This window comes from Salmo salar, chromosome 20 (assembly GCF_965601325.2).
Source record: "Salmo salar chromosome 20, fSalSal1, whole genome shotgun sequence".
NCBI classification, from domain to species: domain Eukaryota; kingdom Metazoa; phylum Chordata; class Actinopteri; order Salmoniformes; family Salmonidae; genus Salmo; species Salmo salar.
Genome location: NC_138310.1, coordinates 5542793 through 5556327, shown reverse-complemented (window position 1 = coordinate 5556327; position 13535 = coordinate 5542793). Strand labels below are relative to the sequence as shown.

The 13535-nt window shown below is 43.3% G+C and overlaps 2 protein-coding genes across 2 annotated transcripts in view; both read right to left on the bottom strand.

Moving 5' to 3' along the window:
• The window catches only part of LOC106580197 (uncharacterized), a 126129-nt gene extending 115887 nt beyond the window's left edge, over positions 1-10242 (bottom strand). Inside the window, exons 1-2 of the mRNA XM_082966838.1 lie at positions 10032-10242; positions 7038-7162 (exon numbers count right to left, since the gene is read on the bottom strand). Coding sequence (XP_082822964.1) covers positions 7038-7162; positions 10032-10242 — 336 coding nt within the window. The remainder of the gene's footprint in view (positions 1-7037; positions 7163-10031) is intronic.
• A 6-nt stretch (positions 10243-10248) lies between these two features.
• LOC106580244 (nucleus accumbens-associated protein 2-like) lies at positions 10249-12329 on the bottom strand. The gene is made up of 4 exons (XM_045704208.1): positions 11880-12329; positions 11596-11689; positions 10981-11157; positions 10249-10289 (listed from the first exon to the last, which is right to left on the bottom strand). The coding sequence occupies exons 1-4, from the start codon at positions 12327-12329 to the stop codon at positions 10249-10251; spliced, it is 762 nt and encodes a 253-aa protein (XP_045560164.1).
• Positions 12330-13535: the final 1206 nt, after the last annotated feature.

Sequence of the window (13535 nt, the reverse complement as noted above, 5' to 3'; positions counted from 1 at the left end):
AGCGCACAAGCAAGCCAAACCAGGTTGTAAAGCCAGCACCTTTGTATCCAATACCAGCCGTAGGGCAACCTTTTGAGCATCTTGTTATCGATTGTGTTGGGCCTTTACCACGGTCCAAGTCAGGTCATAGCTACTTATTAACTGTTATGTGTCAAGCAACTAGATATCCGGCAGCTTTTCCCTTGCGTACCATACCTTCAAAATCAGTAGTTAAAGCGTTAACTCAATTTATTTCAACATTTGGGATTCCAAAAATCATCCAGTCAGATCAGGGATCTAACTTTACCTCCCATTTATTTGCTCAGGTTCTCAAACAGCTTAAAGTTAAACACAATAAGTCTACTGCGTACCATGGTCAGAGGCAGGGAGCTTTGGAACGTTTTCATCAAACTTTAAAGTCCTTGCTTCGTGCATACTGTACAGAACTGTCTGCAGATTGGGAGGAGGGGTTACCTTGGTTGTTACTAGCTGCTCATGAGGTAGTGCAGGAAAGCACAGGGTTCAGCCCAAATGACAGTGTTTGATCATAAGGTGCATGGGCCTTTAGCAGTACTGCAGGATGGTTGTTTGCCTGAGGAACCACCTCGGAACCTTATTGACTATGTAAATGGTTTTAGGTTCAAGTTGTATAGGGCTGGTGAACTGGCGAAAGAAAAACTAAAACGTTCTCAACAGAAAATGAAACTGAAATATGACGGACAGGCTGAGCTGCGTGAGTTTAGTCCCGGTGATCGTGTACTTTCTCTTTTGCCTCTTGTAAGTTCGCCTTTTCAGGCAAAATATCGTGGTCCTTTCACTGAGTTGCGCAAAGTGTCAGATTTGAACTATCTTATTGAAACCCCTGGCCATAGGAAGTCCTCTAAATTATGCCATGTGAACCTGTTAAAATGTTATCACTCCCGTGATCTAAGCAAAGTGGAAGGTACTCCAGCAGTGAGGTCAGCGTTGACTGCTGCTCCAGTCACTGCATCTTGTGGCTTTAACTTTGTGGAGGAGGGAGAAGAGGAGGTAGTTAGGGTTTTGGATGAGGTCTTACAAGGTCGGTTGAAAAACCCCCAGACTTTGCAAAACCTTGGGGTTTTGGTAGATCATTTGGACTCTGAGAAACGTGATGAATTGGTAGCTCTTATTAGAAGCTACCCTGTTTTGTTTTCTGACACTATCGAAAACCCACTTAGTTGAGCATGACATAGACATCGGAGATGCTAAGCCTATCAAACAGAGATTTTATCGTGTATCTCAGGAGAAGAGACTGCAATTGGACGACGTGGTCGTCTACTCAGACTCCTTGGAGGAGTATGTCTGGAGGGTGCAAGCCCTGTTCGAAAGACTGGTGTGGGCCAGGTTGACTATCAATTTGGAAAAATGTGAGTTTGCCAAAGCTACAGTCACATACCTAGGCAAGGTTGTTGGTCAGGGTGTTGTCTGTCCCGTGGAAGCCAAGGTTCAGGCTGTGAAGCAGTTCCCACAGCCCTCCACAAAGAAAGAACTGATGCGCTTCCTGGGAATGGCGGGGTACTACCGTGCTTTTTGTAAAAACTTTTCGGTAGTAGTGTCCCCCCTGACCAATCTGTTGAATGCCAAGGCTGAATTTCTCTGGTCCACCCAGTGTCAAGAGGCATTTGATGCAGTTAAGGCTCTTTTGTGTTTGGCACTACTAAAATTTGGTAGCACCAAATTTTGAGAAACCTTTCAAATTGCAGGTAGACGCCAGTCAAATCGGTGCTGGGGCTGTGCTTCTCCAGGAAAATGCTGACAATATTGAGTGTCCAGTCAGTTTCTTTTCCCGGAAATTTAAGAAGTATCAGAAAAACTATTCTGTAATTGAAAAGGAGGCTTTAAGTCTCATTTGGGCTTTACAGCACTTTGAGGTCTATGTTGTTCTGGTTTAACCCCTTTAACTGTGTTCATTGACCACAACCTACTTACTTTTCTGAAGTCCTTGCAAAATCCCAACCAGCGCCTGATGCGTGGGGCTTTGTTCTTGCAACCATTTAACCTTGATATCAGACACATTAGGGGCAAGGATAATATCATTGCTGATGCTCTGTCCCGTGCTCCTTTAATCTAGTTTGTATTTTCTCTCTGCTGAACCCTGCGGGCTGTCTGCGCCTCTTTCCTCTTAATTTGCTCCCCAGGTACCAGGGCTGCTGAGTTTGAGGACGGACAGTCAGCTAGGGGACACGGGGCTTCTACTAGGAGCCGGGACTGGTATCTGTTTTTTTTTTGGGGGGGGGGGGGGGGATTTGGATTATGTGTTAAATATGTTGGGTCGTAATTTGAATTGAGGGTGGGACCCTCATTTTAAGGAGGGGGGTGTCACGGCTCCTCCTCTGCAGTGCAGGGGCGGTTCCTCCTGCAGGCAGAGGAGGGTCGTTAGTGATTGGAGCTGGTGTGATTGGAGCCACCTGGGCTCAGGGTATTTAACAAACTGCTCCACTAACCTCTCTCTCGCTTGGCTTGCTCTCTCTCTCCCTGCTCCTCCACATATGATCCTGTTTTGTTTGTTCCTTTGTTGGTTTATTTAGTTTCCACTCAGTCATGTTTACACACACATATTCACGCATCCATGCACCCTACATACACCCTACATTATGACATTTCCACACCTCATTCCTTTTTATTTGTTTAGAATTAATAGTTTTGTTTTATAATAAAGAACGTTTTGAATTGGCCTATACCGGTTGTTGATGTCCTCTCATTTTTGCCACAGGCTATGAGCCGGCCTGTGACAACATGCATCCTGTTTGCAAAAAGGCACTAAAGTAAAACTGTGGCAAAGAAATTAACTTCATGTCCTGAATACAAACCGTTATGTTTGGGGAAAATCTAACACAACACATCACTGAGTACAACTCTTCAAGTATGGTGGTGGCTGCATCATGTTATGGGTATACTTGTCATTGGCAACGACTAGGGAGATTCTTAGGATAAAAAGAAACCGAATACAGATAAGCACAGGCAAAATCCTAGAGGAAAACCTGGTTCAGTCTGCTTTCCAACAGACATTGGGAGACAAATTCCTATCTGGACACGAGGAATACCTATGTAAGAATGATGTTCATTGACTACAGCTCAGCATTCAACACCATAGTAACCTCCAAGCTCATCATTACGCATGAGGCCCTGGGTCTCAACCACGCCCTGTGCGATTGGGTCCTGGACTTCCTGACGGGCCGCCCCCAGGTGGTGAAGGTAGGAAACATCATCTCCACTTTGTTAATCCTCAACAGTGATCGTTAGACCCATTTACGTTTTGTTTCGTTACAGCCTTATTTTAAAATTTATGAAATATTCTTTTAGCATCAATCTACAAAAAAAACCTATAATGATAATATTAAAACAGGTTTTTAGACATTTTTGCTATGAGACATGAAATTGAGCTCAGATGCATCCTGTTTCCATTGATTATCCTTGAGATGTTTCTACAACTTGATTGGAGTCTGGACTTGAACCCAATCAAAAATCTCTTGAGGGACCTGAAAATAGCTGTGCAGTGATGCTCCCCATCCAACCTGGCAGAGCTTGAGAGGATCTGCAGAGAAAAATTGGGTAAACTCCCCAAATACAGGTGTGCCAAGCTTCTTGTGTCGTACCCAAGAAGACTTGAGGCTGTAATCGCTGCCAAAGGTGCTTCAACAAAGTACGGAGTAAAGGGTCTGAATACTTATGTAAATTTGATATTTCAGATTTTATTTTTAATACATTTGCAAAAATTTATAGAAACAAGTTTTTGCTTTGTCATTGTATGTAGATTGATGATATTTTTTGGGTTGTAATCTAACAAAATGTGGAAAAAGTAAAGGGGTCTGAATACTTTCCGAATGCACTGTACATATCTACCTCCATCACCTCGTACCCCTGCACTTCAACTCGGTACTGGTACCCCGTGTATATAGCCAAGGTATCTTTACTTGTGTAATTATTTCTTGTGTTCTAATGTTTCATAATTTCACTTTTTCTCTCTGCGTTGTTGGGAAGGGCCCATAAGTAAGCATTTCACTCTTAGTCTACACCTTTTTTTATGAAGCTTGTGACAAATAAAATTGTATTTATGTATTTGAGATTTTTGTATTTAATTTTCAATAAAATAGCAAAATGTTCTATTACCATGCTTTCACTTTTTAATTATGGGGTATTGTGTGTAGATGGGTGAGAAATATATTTTCTTTAAATTCAGGCTGTAATACAGCATGTGGAGTAAGTCAAGGGGTATCAATACATTCTGAAGGCACTAGATTGAAAATAACACATCAGTCTTCTCCCTCTTCCTCAGCAACCTTTCAGTCCATGTGCAGTCTGAATGTAACGATCTTCGTATAGAGGTGACCAAGATGCAGTGTGGCATGTGTTCATGATTGTTTATTTAAATCAAACAAACACTCGAACAAAAATAACAAAGGGAAACAAAAGCGCGCAGTTCTGTCAGGTACAGAAACACAAAACAGAAAACAACTACCCACAAACACAGGTGTGAAAAGGCTGCCTAAGTATGATTCCTAATCAAAGACAACGATAGACAGCTGCCTCTGATTAGGAACCATACTCGGCCCAAAACAAAGAAATACAAAACATAGAATGCCCATCCCACACCCTGACCTAACAAAATAGAGAAATAAACCGTCTCTCTCAGGTCAGGGCGTGACACGGAATAAGTGTGAAAAGGCAGTTAACCTGTTGGGGCTCGGGGGCAGTATTGAGACATTTTGAAAAAAATATGTGCCCATTTTTAACTGCCTCCTACACCAACTCAGAAGCTAGGATATGCATATTATTAACACATTCGGATAGAAAACACTGAATTTTCTAAAACAGTTTGAATGGTGTCTGTAAGTATAACAAAACTCATATTGCAGGCAAAAACCTGTGAAAAATAGATCCCAAAAAATGTGAATTTTGTGACTGTACTATTTAGTGTCATTTTTTTATAGATACCATAGTGAGAAAGGATTCATTTCGCAACACCTACGGCTTCCACTAGATGTCAACGATCTTTATAAAGTTGTTTGAAGCGTCTATGATAAACAGAGAGCAAATTAGAATCCAAGGAAGTTGACATGTCATCACTTCATTTTTTTGCGCCTGCGCATAAATCTGAGAAACGTGAGTTTGTCATCATTTTTTATCTAGACATAGGATAGGTTGTGTGCAAATATTACTGATGTTTAACGTTAAAAATGGACCAAAAGATTAATGCTAAACAACATTTGACATGTTTGAACGAACATAAATAGATTATTTACTAGGTTTTTTTAGCTTTTCGGCGTGATTTTACCAGCTCCCCCAACCACGTTTTGTGGGAGCATAATGAACGCTAAGTACTTGGTGTTATTTGGACATAAATTATGAACTTTGTCAAAAGAAACCACATTTGTTCCGGACCTGGAATGCCTTCCGGACCTGGGATCCTGCCTTCTGATGGAGATAATCAAAGGTAAGGGGGTATTTACAATGTTATTATCGATTTTAGATGATGCTAACTGTATAGCATAGCCTGTTGTTCTTAGCATAGCACCCCGTTTATTGCAAAATGTGATTTCCCAGTAAAGTTATTTTGAGATCTGGCCATTCGGTAGCAATTACGAGATGATAATATATTATTCTTTGAATGACAATATTATAATTTACCAATGTTTTCGAATAGTAATTTTGTTATGTTCACCGGAAGCATTTCTGAGAAGAAAAAAATCTGAATTTCACGCTACTGTAAAATGCTGTTTTTGGATATAAATATGAACTTGATGGAACAAAAAATGCATGTATTGTATAACATAATGTCCTAGGAGTGTCATCTGATGGAGATTGACAAAAGTTAGTGCATAATTCAAGCTGGTTTCTGCTTTTGGTGACGCCTGACCTTGAATTGAAAATGGATGTTTGTACTTTTGTGGCTATGTACTGTCCTAACATAATCTAACTTTATGCTTTTGCCGTAAAGCCTCTTTGAAAATAGAACAATGTGGTTAGATTAAGGAGATGTTTATCATTTAAATTGTGTAAAATAGTTGATTGTTTGAGAAATTGAAATTATTAGATTTTTGATGTTTTGAATTTCCAGCCTTGTTAGCAATCCCGACTCGGGGTTCATTGCTAACCTGTAGCCCCAACAGGTTTTAAAAAGGCTCTAAATACTTTTGTGTTTGTGATTAGAAAATTCTGACAAATGAACAATGTAAAATATTGTTTTTATTTACAAAAACAAATGGCGATGGTTGTTGGCCTATGGCGGTTCTAATGTTAAGGAATTATACTGACCTTTGATACATTCTCTTAGAAGTGCATGTTTGAACTGTAATTCCTGTGATTTTACATGCAGCAGAGTTGACAAAGCATACAGTACATACACATATATAGACATATACACTGAGTGCACAAACGTGAACACCTGCTCTTTCCATGACATAGACTGATCAGGTAAATCCAGGTGAAAGTGATGTTCCCTCATTGATGTCACTTGTTAAATCCAATTCAATCAGTGTAGATGAAGGGGGGAGACAGGTCAAAGAAGGAATTTTAAGCGTTGAGACATTTGAGATATGGATTGTCTATGTTGTGCCATTCAGAGGGTGAAAGGGCAAGATAAAATATTTCAGTGCCTTTGAATAGGGTATGGTAGTAGGTGCCAGACACACCGGTTTGTGTCAAGAACTGCAACGCTGTTGGGTTTTTCCCACTGAACAGATTCTCATGTGTATCAAGAATGGTCCACCAACCAAATGAAATCCATCCAACTTGACACAACTGTAGGAAGCGTTGGAGTCAACATGGGCCAGCATCCTTGTGGAATGCATTCGACACTTTGTAGAGTCCATGCCCCGACGAATTGAGGCTGTTCTGAGAGAAAAAGAGGGGGCTGCAACTCAATATTAGAAAGGTGTTCTTAATGTTTTGTACACTCAATGTATATTGGTGTATATGTATATTGGTGTATATTTGTGGAGAAGAGATAAGATCTCACTGGTCATCTCCTAGTGACGTGTCCTCCTGCTGTCCTGCGTGTTTGGTGAAGGAGGAGGAGACCCCAGCCCCAGCCTTACACTGTGGGATGAGGGAGGGGACCTCAGCTTCTCCTTCCGAGCACTCAGAGCGGGGCTCAGTTTCATGGCCTGCCTGGGCTCTGGCTCAGAGTCAGCCAACCGTGTTGCTAGCCTCCTCCTCCGCCCTGTTGGTCCCCACAAACTGCAGGGGAGTTAGGAGAGTCTCTTTGCGGCTCTCGGTGTAGAGCTGCTGTCCTAGGGTCAGGTAATGTTGGGTTCACCTTGGGGTCATGATAGGGGCTGTACCAAATGTTTGATGTATTATAATAATTGATTATGCTTATCTTGTATTAATAGAAGGGTTATAAGACCCCCCCCCCTTACATTTATAGGGTCCTAAACTACAGATTAACAATATATATATATATAGTGGCAAAGAAGGGGGTCGAGTGATAAATGGCAGATATGTGAGGGCAGAACTAATAAACGGGCTCTGCCCGATCACTAAAATGGCCACCCCGATCAGAACTACAGATCACAAAATGGCCGAAAACTACAATTCCCAGAAGCAAGGGGAACCCTCAGAAGGTGGAGCCGACCCACAGATAAAGGGTCAAGAAAAACCAGGAAGAGAGAGAGAGGGCGGGAAGTATTTCTGAACCATAGAGAAAGAGACAATCTACATTGGCTGGATTTACCGTGTACGAGCTGGACTGTTTTGGACTTACCTGTTGGCGTTTAGACCTGGACCTACCGAGAACCAGATTTGTGTACCGAACGCTGCTATCCTTGACCTTAACTGTGGCCTGGGTGGACCAGGACAGAGAAACAAACATAGAGGTACTGTCATGTTCGAAATAACTTTAATTCTGGGCTGACTTTGGTGACAGTTTCCCACGTAATTTGTGACAAACGCTCCGAGCTTTGAAGAGGTTTGCCACAATATATATATATATATATATATATATATATATATATATATATATATATATATATATATATATACTGCTCAAAAAAATAAAGGGAACACTTAAACAACACATCCTAGATCTGAATGAAAGAAATAATCTTATTAAATACTTTTTTCTTTACATAATCAATTGAAATCCAATTTATCAACCCATGGAGGTCTGGATTTGGAGTCACACTCAAAATTAAAGTGGAAAACCACACTACAGGCTGATCCAACTTTGATGTAATGTCCTTAAAACAAGTCAAAATGAGGCGCAGTAGTGTGTGTGGCCTCCACGTGCCTGTATGACCTCCCTACAACGCCTGGGCATGCTCCTGATGAGGTGGCGGATGGTCTCCTGAGGGATCTCCTCCCAGACCTGGACTAAAGCATCCGCCAACTCCTGGACAGTCTGTGGTGCAATGTGGCGTTGGTGGATGGAGCGAGACATGATGTCCCAGATGTGCTCAATTGGATTCAAGTCTGGGGAACGGGCGGGCCAGTCCATAGCATCAATGCCTTCCTCTTGCAGGAACTGCTGACACACTCCAGCCACATGAGGTCTAGCATTGTCTTGCATTAGGAGGAACCCAGGGCCAACCGCACCAGCATATGGTCTCACAAGGGGTCTGAGGATCTCATCTCGGTACCTAATGGCTGTCAGGCTACCTCTGGCGAGCACATGGAGGGCTGTGCGGCCCCTCAAAGAAATGCCACCCCACACCATGACTGACCCACCGCCAAACCGGTCATGCTGGAGGATGTTGCAGGCAGCAGAACGTTCTCCACGGCGTCTCCAGACTCTGTCACGTCTGTCACATGCTCAGTGTGAACCTGCTTTCATCTGTGAAGAGCACAGGGCGCCAGTGGCGAATTTTCCAATCTTGGTGTTCTCTGGCAAATGCCAAACGTCCTGCACGGTGTTGGGCTGTAAGCACAACCCCCACCTGTGGATGTCGGGCCCTCATACCACCCTCATGGAGTCTGTTTCTGACCATTTGAGCAGACACATGCACATTTGTGGCCTGCTGGAGGTCATTTTGCAGGGCTCTGGCAGTGCTTCTCCTGCTCCTCCTTGCACAAAGGCGGAGGTAGCGGTCCTGCTGCTGGGTTGTTGCCCTCCTACGGCCTCCTCCACATCTCCTGATGTACTGGCCTGTCTCCTGGGTGCGCCTCCATGCTCTGGACACTACGCTGACAGACACAGCAAACCTTCTTGCCACAGCTCGCATTGATGTGCCATCCTGGATGAGCTGCACTACCTGAGCCACTTGTGTGGGTTGTAGACTCCGTCTCATGCTACCACTAGAGTAAAAGCACCGCCAGCATTCAAAAGTGACCAAAACATCAGCCAGAAAGCATAGGAACTGAGAAGTGGTCTGTGGTCCCCACCTGCAGAACCACTCCTTTATTGGGGGTGTCTTGCTAATTGCCTATAATTTCCACCTGTTGTCTATTCCATTTGCACAACAGCATGTGAAATTTATTGTCAATCAGTGTTGCTTCCTAACTGGACAATTTGATTTCACAGAAGTGTGATTGACTTGGAGTTACATTGTGTTGTTTAAATGTTCCCTTTTATTTTTTTGAGCAGTGTATATATATGCATTATAAGGTTTAATATTGTTCCACAGTTATTTTTCTAGTCTTTGCCTCTTATAAAGAAACAGTCTGAGAGATGTGTGAGATATGACAGTCAAAACAGGGTTCTGTGAGAAAGAACCCTGCAGGGGAGTGAAAGAGATAAGAGACTAGTCAGACATTCCACTATAAATCAACTTGGGGAGTGGACATTTACTGCTGAGCCTTTAGATAACACTCAAACTTTTGTTTATATAGCTGTGTATGCATGGGCTTGGTCTCATGAGTAGAAGGCGATGATGTAGGCAGTGACATCACTAAGGCTGGACTTCGGCCTTAATAAAATAACTTGGACCCTTTACTATTTTGCAGAACTTACTCGGAAACATGCGTGCTATTTTCCTGTTGTCAACTTCTGTCTGCAATTGCATTAATAAATGAATGATTGATTTACTTAAAGATATTGTCTGAATGCTAATTTCACTAATGAGCCAATGATTGACAAGGAATAAAGAACAAACCCCAACAGCAGGACGATGCCAGGTGTCTGAAGTCCATTTCAACGGGCAAGGCTGACGATGCAGCTCTCGTCTGGGATGAGGCACAGGCCCTGGACTGTCCCTTCCTGGAGCTCCCGTTGCCTTTCTTGGTCTCCGGGAGCATGGACTGGATATTGGGCAGCCAGCGCTTTCGCAAGCGCCGGGCATTTGTGCACATGTCGGCTGCGATCATGTTCATCTAACTCTCCTTGAAATTAGGTGCAAAGTTCTGACAGTAGACTGCAAAAAAGGGGGGAAAGAGAAAATGCAACACTGAAAGAAATGCACACTGTCTTAATTTGCTTACAGTGCTGAGCCAAATTAATATAGTGTGGTGTTTAAGACTTGAGAAAATAGAAGGGCACCTACGTTTGACAGTGTTTAGGACTCAGTTGTCCAAAGGTTTTCATCTGGGATCATTGGTGGAGGAGCGAATTCCAGTTCCAAAGCTAATTGCCAGTGTTTCTATGGATAATCTCTTTCTCCCTCCCTTATAAAGAGCTAGTTGCCTACTGTGTCGGTCTACAATATGGCTACGGCAATATATTTACAATTGAACTGTTGACTTGAACTTTCTAACCTGTCAAAAAAGGTGGTGAGCAGCCAACGCAGCAGCACTTTGTGCCTAATGCCAGCACACAAATGACAGTTCATCAACTGGCCACGAGTCATATGTATACACACCAGAACCTGGGGAAAAGGACAGAACAATGAAACTTGGGTTGACATCCATGATGAAACAATAAAATGACGTGTCTCCCTAACTATTTCTATCTCCAGGACAGCATACTTGTATTGTATGATACAAACAAAAAAAATTCTGCACATGAGGGCTTAGATCTTTCCTTGAGTCCTTGAGGCAAGCTGAGATACACCATAGAGATACATATTACCAGAGAGGCCTATGTTATGGAAACTGCGTGTGTCTTACCTACTACCAGCTGCACCTTCTCTCCAGGATCTCCCTCTATGTACAGTCTGGGGTGACAGCGGTAGCCAATCTGGCTGACGAGATTGGCTGGCAGCGCCATCTTGTCCCTGCCGATCAGAACAAAGGGCCGCCTCTGAGTGGCCAGAGGTAGGGAGAACACATCCAACTTATCCTGCACTGGGGAACACAAGAAGAGGCGGAATTTCAATACCAGCCCGTGAGTGTTCTAAAGCTGAAGATGTGCTCAAAGCAGTCCCTCCAGGATTTTGCAGTGTTTTTCTTAATGATATTTGCGGGCCAAAATTGTACATTTTGTGATGATTGTTGTCCAATTTGTCATGAAAATGCACTGACAGGGGAAAACTTTTGTTTTATGTGGTAAAAGTATGGTGTAGTGAGGTGATCTGACAGTTTCATGCAGCATTAGTGGCGATTCAACGGTAATATGCAGCATTAGTGATTTTATGCTGTAATAGTGCAAAGTTTGGTCAAATGTACAATTCTTGATTTCGCAAAAATAAAATCCTGTAGTGACTGTCAAAGGAGAACTACTGTTTTTTCTCAAAAGTAACCCAGAGGATGGATCATTTACTGCTGTATGAGTTGGTGGGATGCCCATAGATCTGTCCATAGGCCCCGTTTTTGTATTTCTGCTGCCGTAGAACTCCTCTTCAAACTCCTCCTCGTTGGGAAGTGGGGCTGTCGGTGGCTGGGAGGTTGGAGGGCCCTGGGCTAGAGTGCTCCCCAGAGGCCAGAGGGTAAACCTGCACTCTGGGTACCATGTAACATAGCGCTGCTCATTGTTGCGTGTCACTCAAGGTCCCTGGCTGTGTGCTCTTCACTCATTGGAGACTCACATCTTTCCTGCTTAATTCTACAAGTTGCCATTGATATGCCACCTGAAACAGGTCCGGATGGTTGATGTTGGGGCTCAACGTTTCGAAGCCCAGATCCTCGGTGGTGGCCGTCTGGGAATCGCAGTGTGGAGAGTTGGCCTTTAGCATGAGATCCATACCGTGCTCCACAATGTTCTGGATCTGAAGGTAGCCAGCCATGTACATGAGCACGAGCTGCTCGCTGGCGGCCATGGTCAGCTTGCCCGTGTAGCAGAAGGAGAGGATCTGCTGGAAGCAGGATGGGGTGACCAAGGAGGGTAGTTCAAACACGTTCTGGGAGATGCCGCTGAACAGGTCTCTAAAGTAGAGGCTACTGGCGGCCAGCACAGCGCGATAGGTCTTAAAGACCGTGACGGCCACATCACAGTAGTGGTCCTGCATGCGCTGCTCATTTAGACTTTCCAGCAGGGAGCTGCCGAAGTTGGGGATCTCCACATGCAGGAGCTGGGACATTATGACGACAGCGGGTCTTCACTGGAGACAGGTCTTGATGAAAGGGCATTTGCAGACAGATGGAGAAAAAAAGTTATCCAAATTCAGACAAAACATGCATGTTAATATGCTATTTACAAATAACCTTCTGAGTTCACAGTATCTTTGCAACTACTTACTACAAACAAAATCAGCGAATGCCAGTAAGCTAAAAGAGAAATTCCTGAACTTATTCCATTGTATCAACAATCCTGAATATAAGGTCTGAGTTTTGAACTGCTCTGTATAAGCTTTCAGGTGTCCAATAGACTAAATGGAATCTGAACAGACAGTCAGCAAAAACACTCATCCTCCTATCACAAAGTATCTAACATGTATGGCACAGTCCTCTCTAAACAAGTCAAACATAAATTCAGATGGAAGATACATTTGCCCACCAGAAAGAACAGAAGCGCTCCGATTCTCTCCTTCTCCAATCGAGATTTAGGTGGTGGAAGAGGGTGAGGTTCTCTGTGCACAATCAATGCAAAGTTTAGCGTATGTGTCACAGGGAAAGGGGGGCAGGCTATAGACGCAGACAGAGGAAGGGTGGGTGTGAGACAGAGGAGGAGTTATTTATGGACATGGAGAGAGCTAATGCAGACAACTGCCCTGCAGAGGGTGACTGTGTACTATAGAGCCGGGAAAGGAATACATGTATAACATAACTAATCTGTTTCAGGGATGAGTAAGGAGTTAGATTGATTGTTACCGAGACTGTCTAAAATACAATAGACAAATAAAGACCTCCAACATATGTGTTGTCACGCACACTGTGGTATAACACTGCAGACTCATGTTCTTAACAGTAGATGATCTGCACCGTGTGATCACACTCAGCTTGTGTGCCATGAGTTGGGCAAATGCACAGCACTGCAATGCAGTGCCTGTCCCAACTTGGCATGTTGAGTACATAGTGTGCGTACTGCGTCTATGTACCAACTAGGAGCCAGACACACAGGGTACTGCACACAAATGAGTAGACTACGCATCTGTGAATAAAGAAGGGGCTGGATGTGCCTGTTATTTCTTATAATATGGCAAGGATGACTTGTAGGTTATCGAGGATAGCTGGTTATTATCCGATACTTCTAGGATTATTGTCTTAAGGCTATATTGAAATGGATATATTTTCAATCAAGAATGAGGAAGGGCATGCCAACTTGATTTTAAAAGACAGCTTCTAAG

Bases quoted from the DNA above. Each gene is read 5' to 3' on its own strand.
- LOC106580244 (XM_045704208.1), bottom strand. From the start codon at position 12,329: ATGTCCCAGCTCCTGCATGTGGAGATCCCCAACTTCGGCAGCTCCCTG. The intron at 11,690-11,879 runs GTGGCATATCAA...CCAACCTCCCAG, and splicing joins ACCATCCGGACCTGTTTCAG to CCACCGACAGCCCCACTTCC. The intron at 10,290-10,980 runs GTAAGACACACG...CCTTTTTTGCAG, and splicing joins GAAGGTGCAGCTGGTAGTAG to TCTACTGTCAGAACTTTGCA.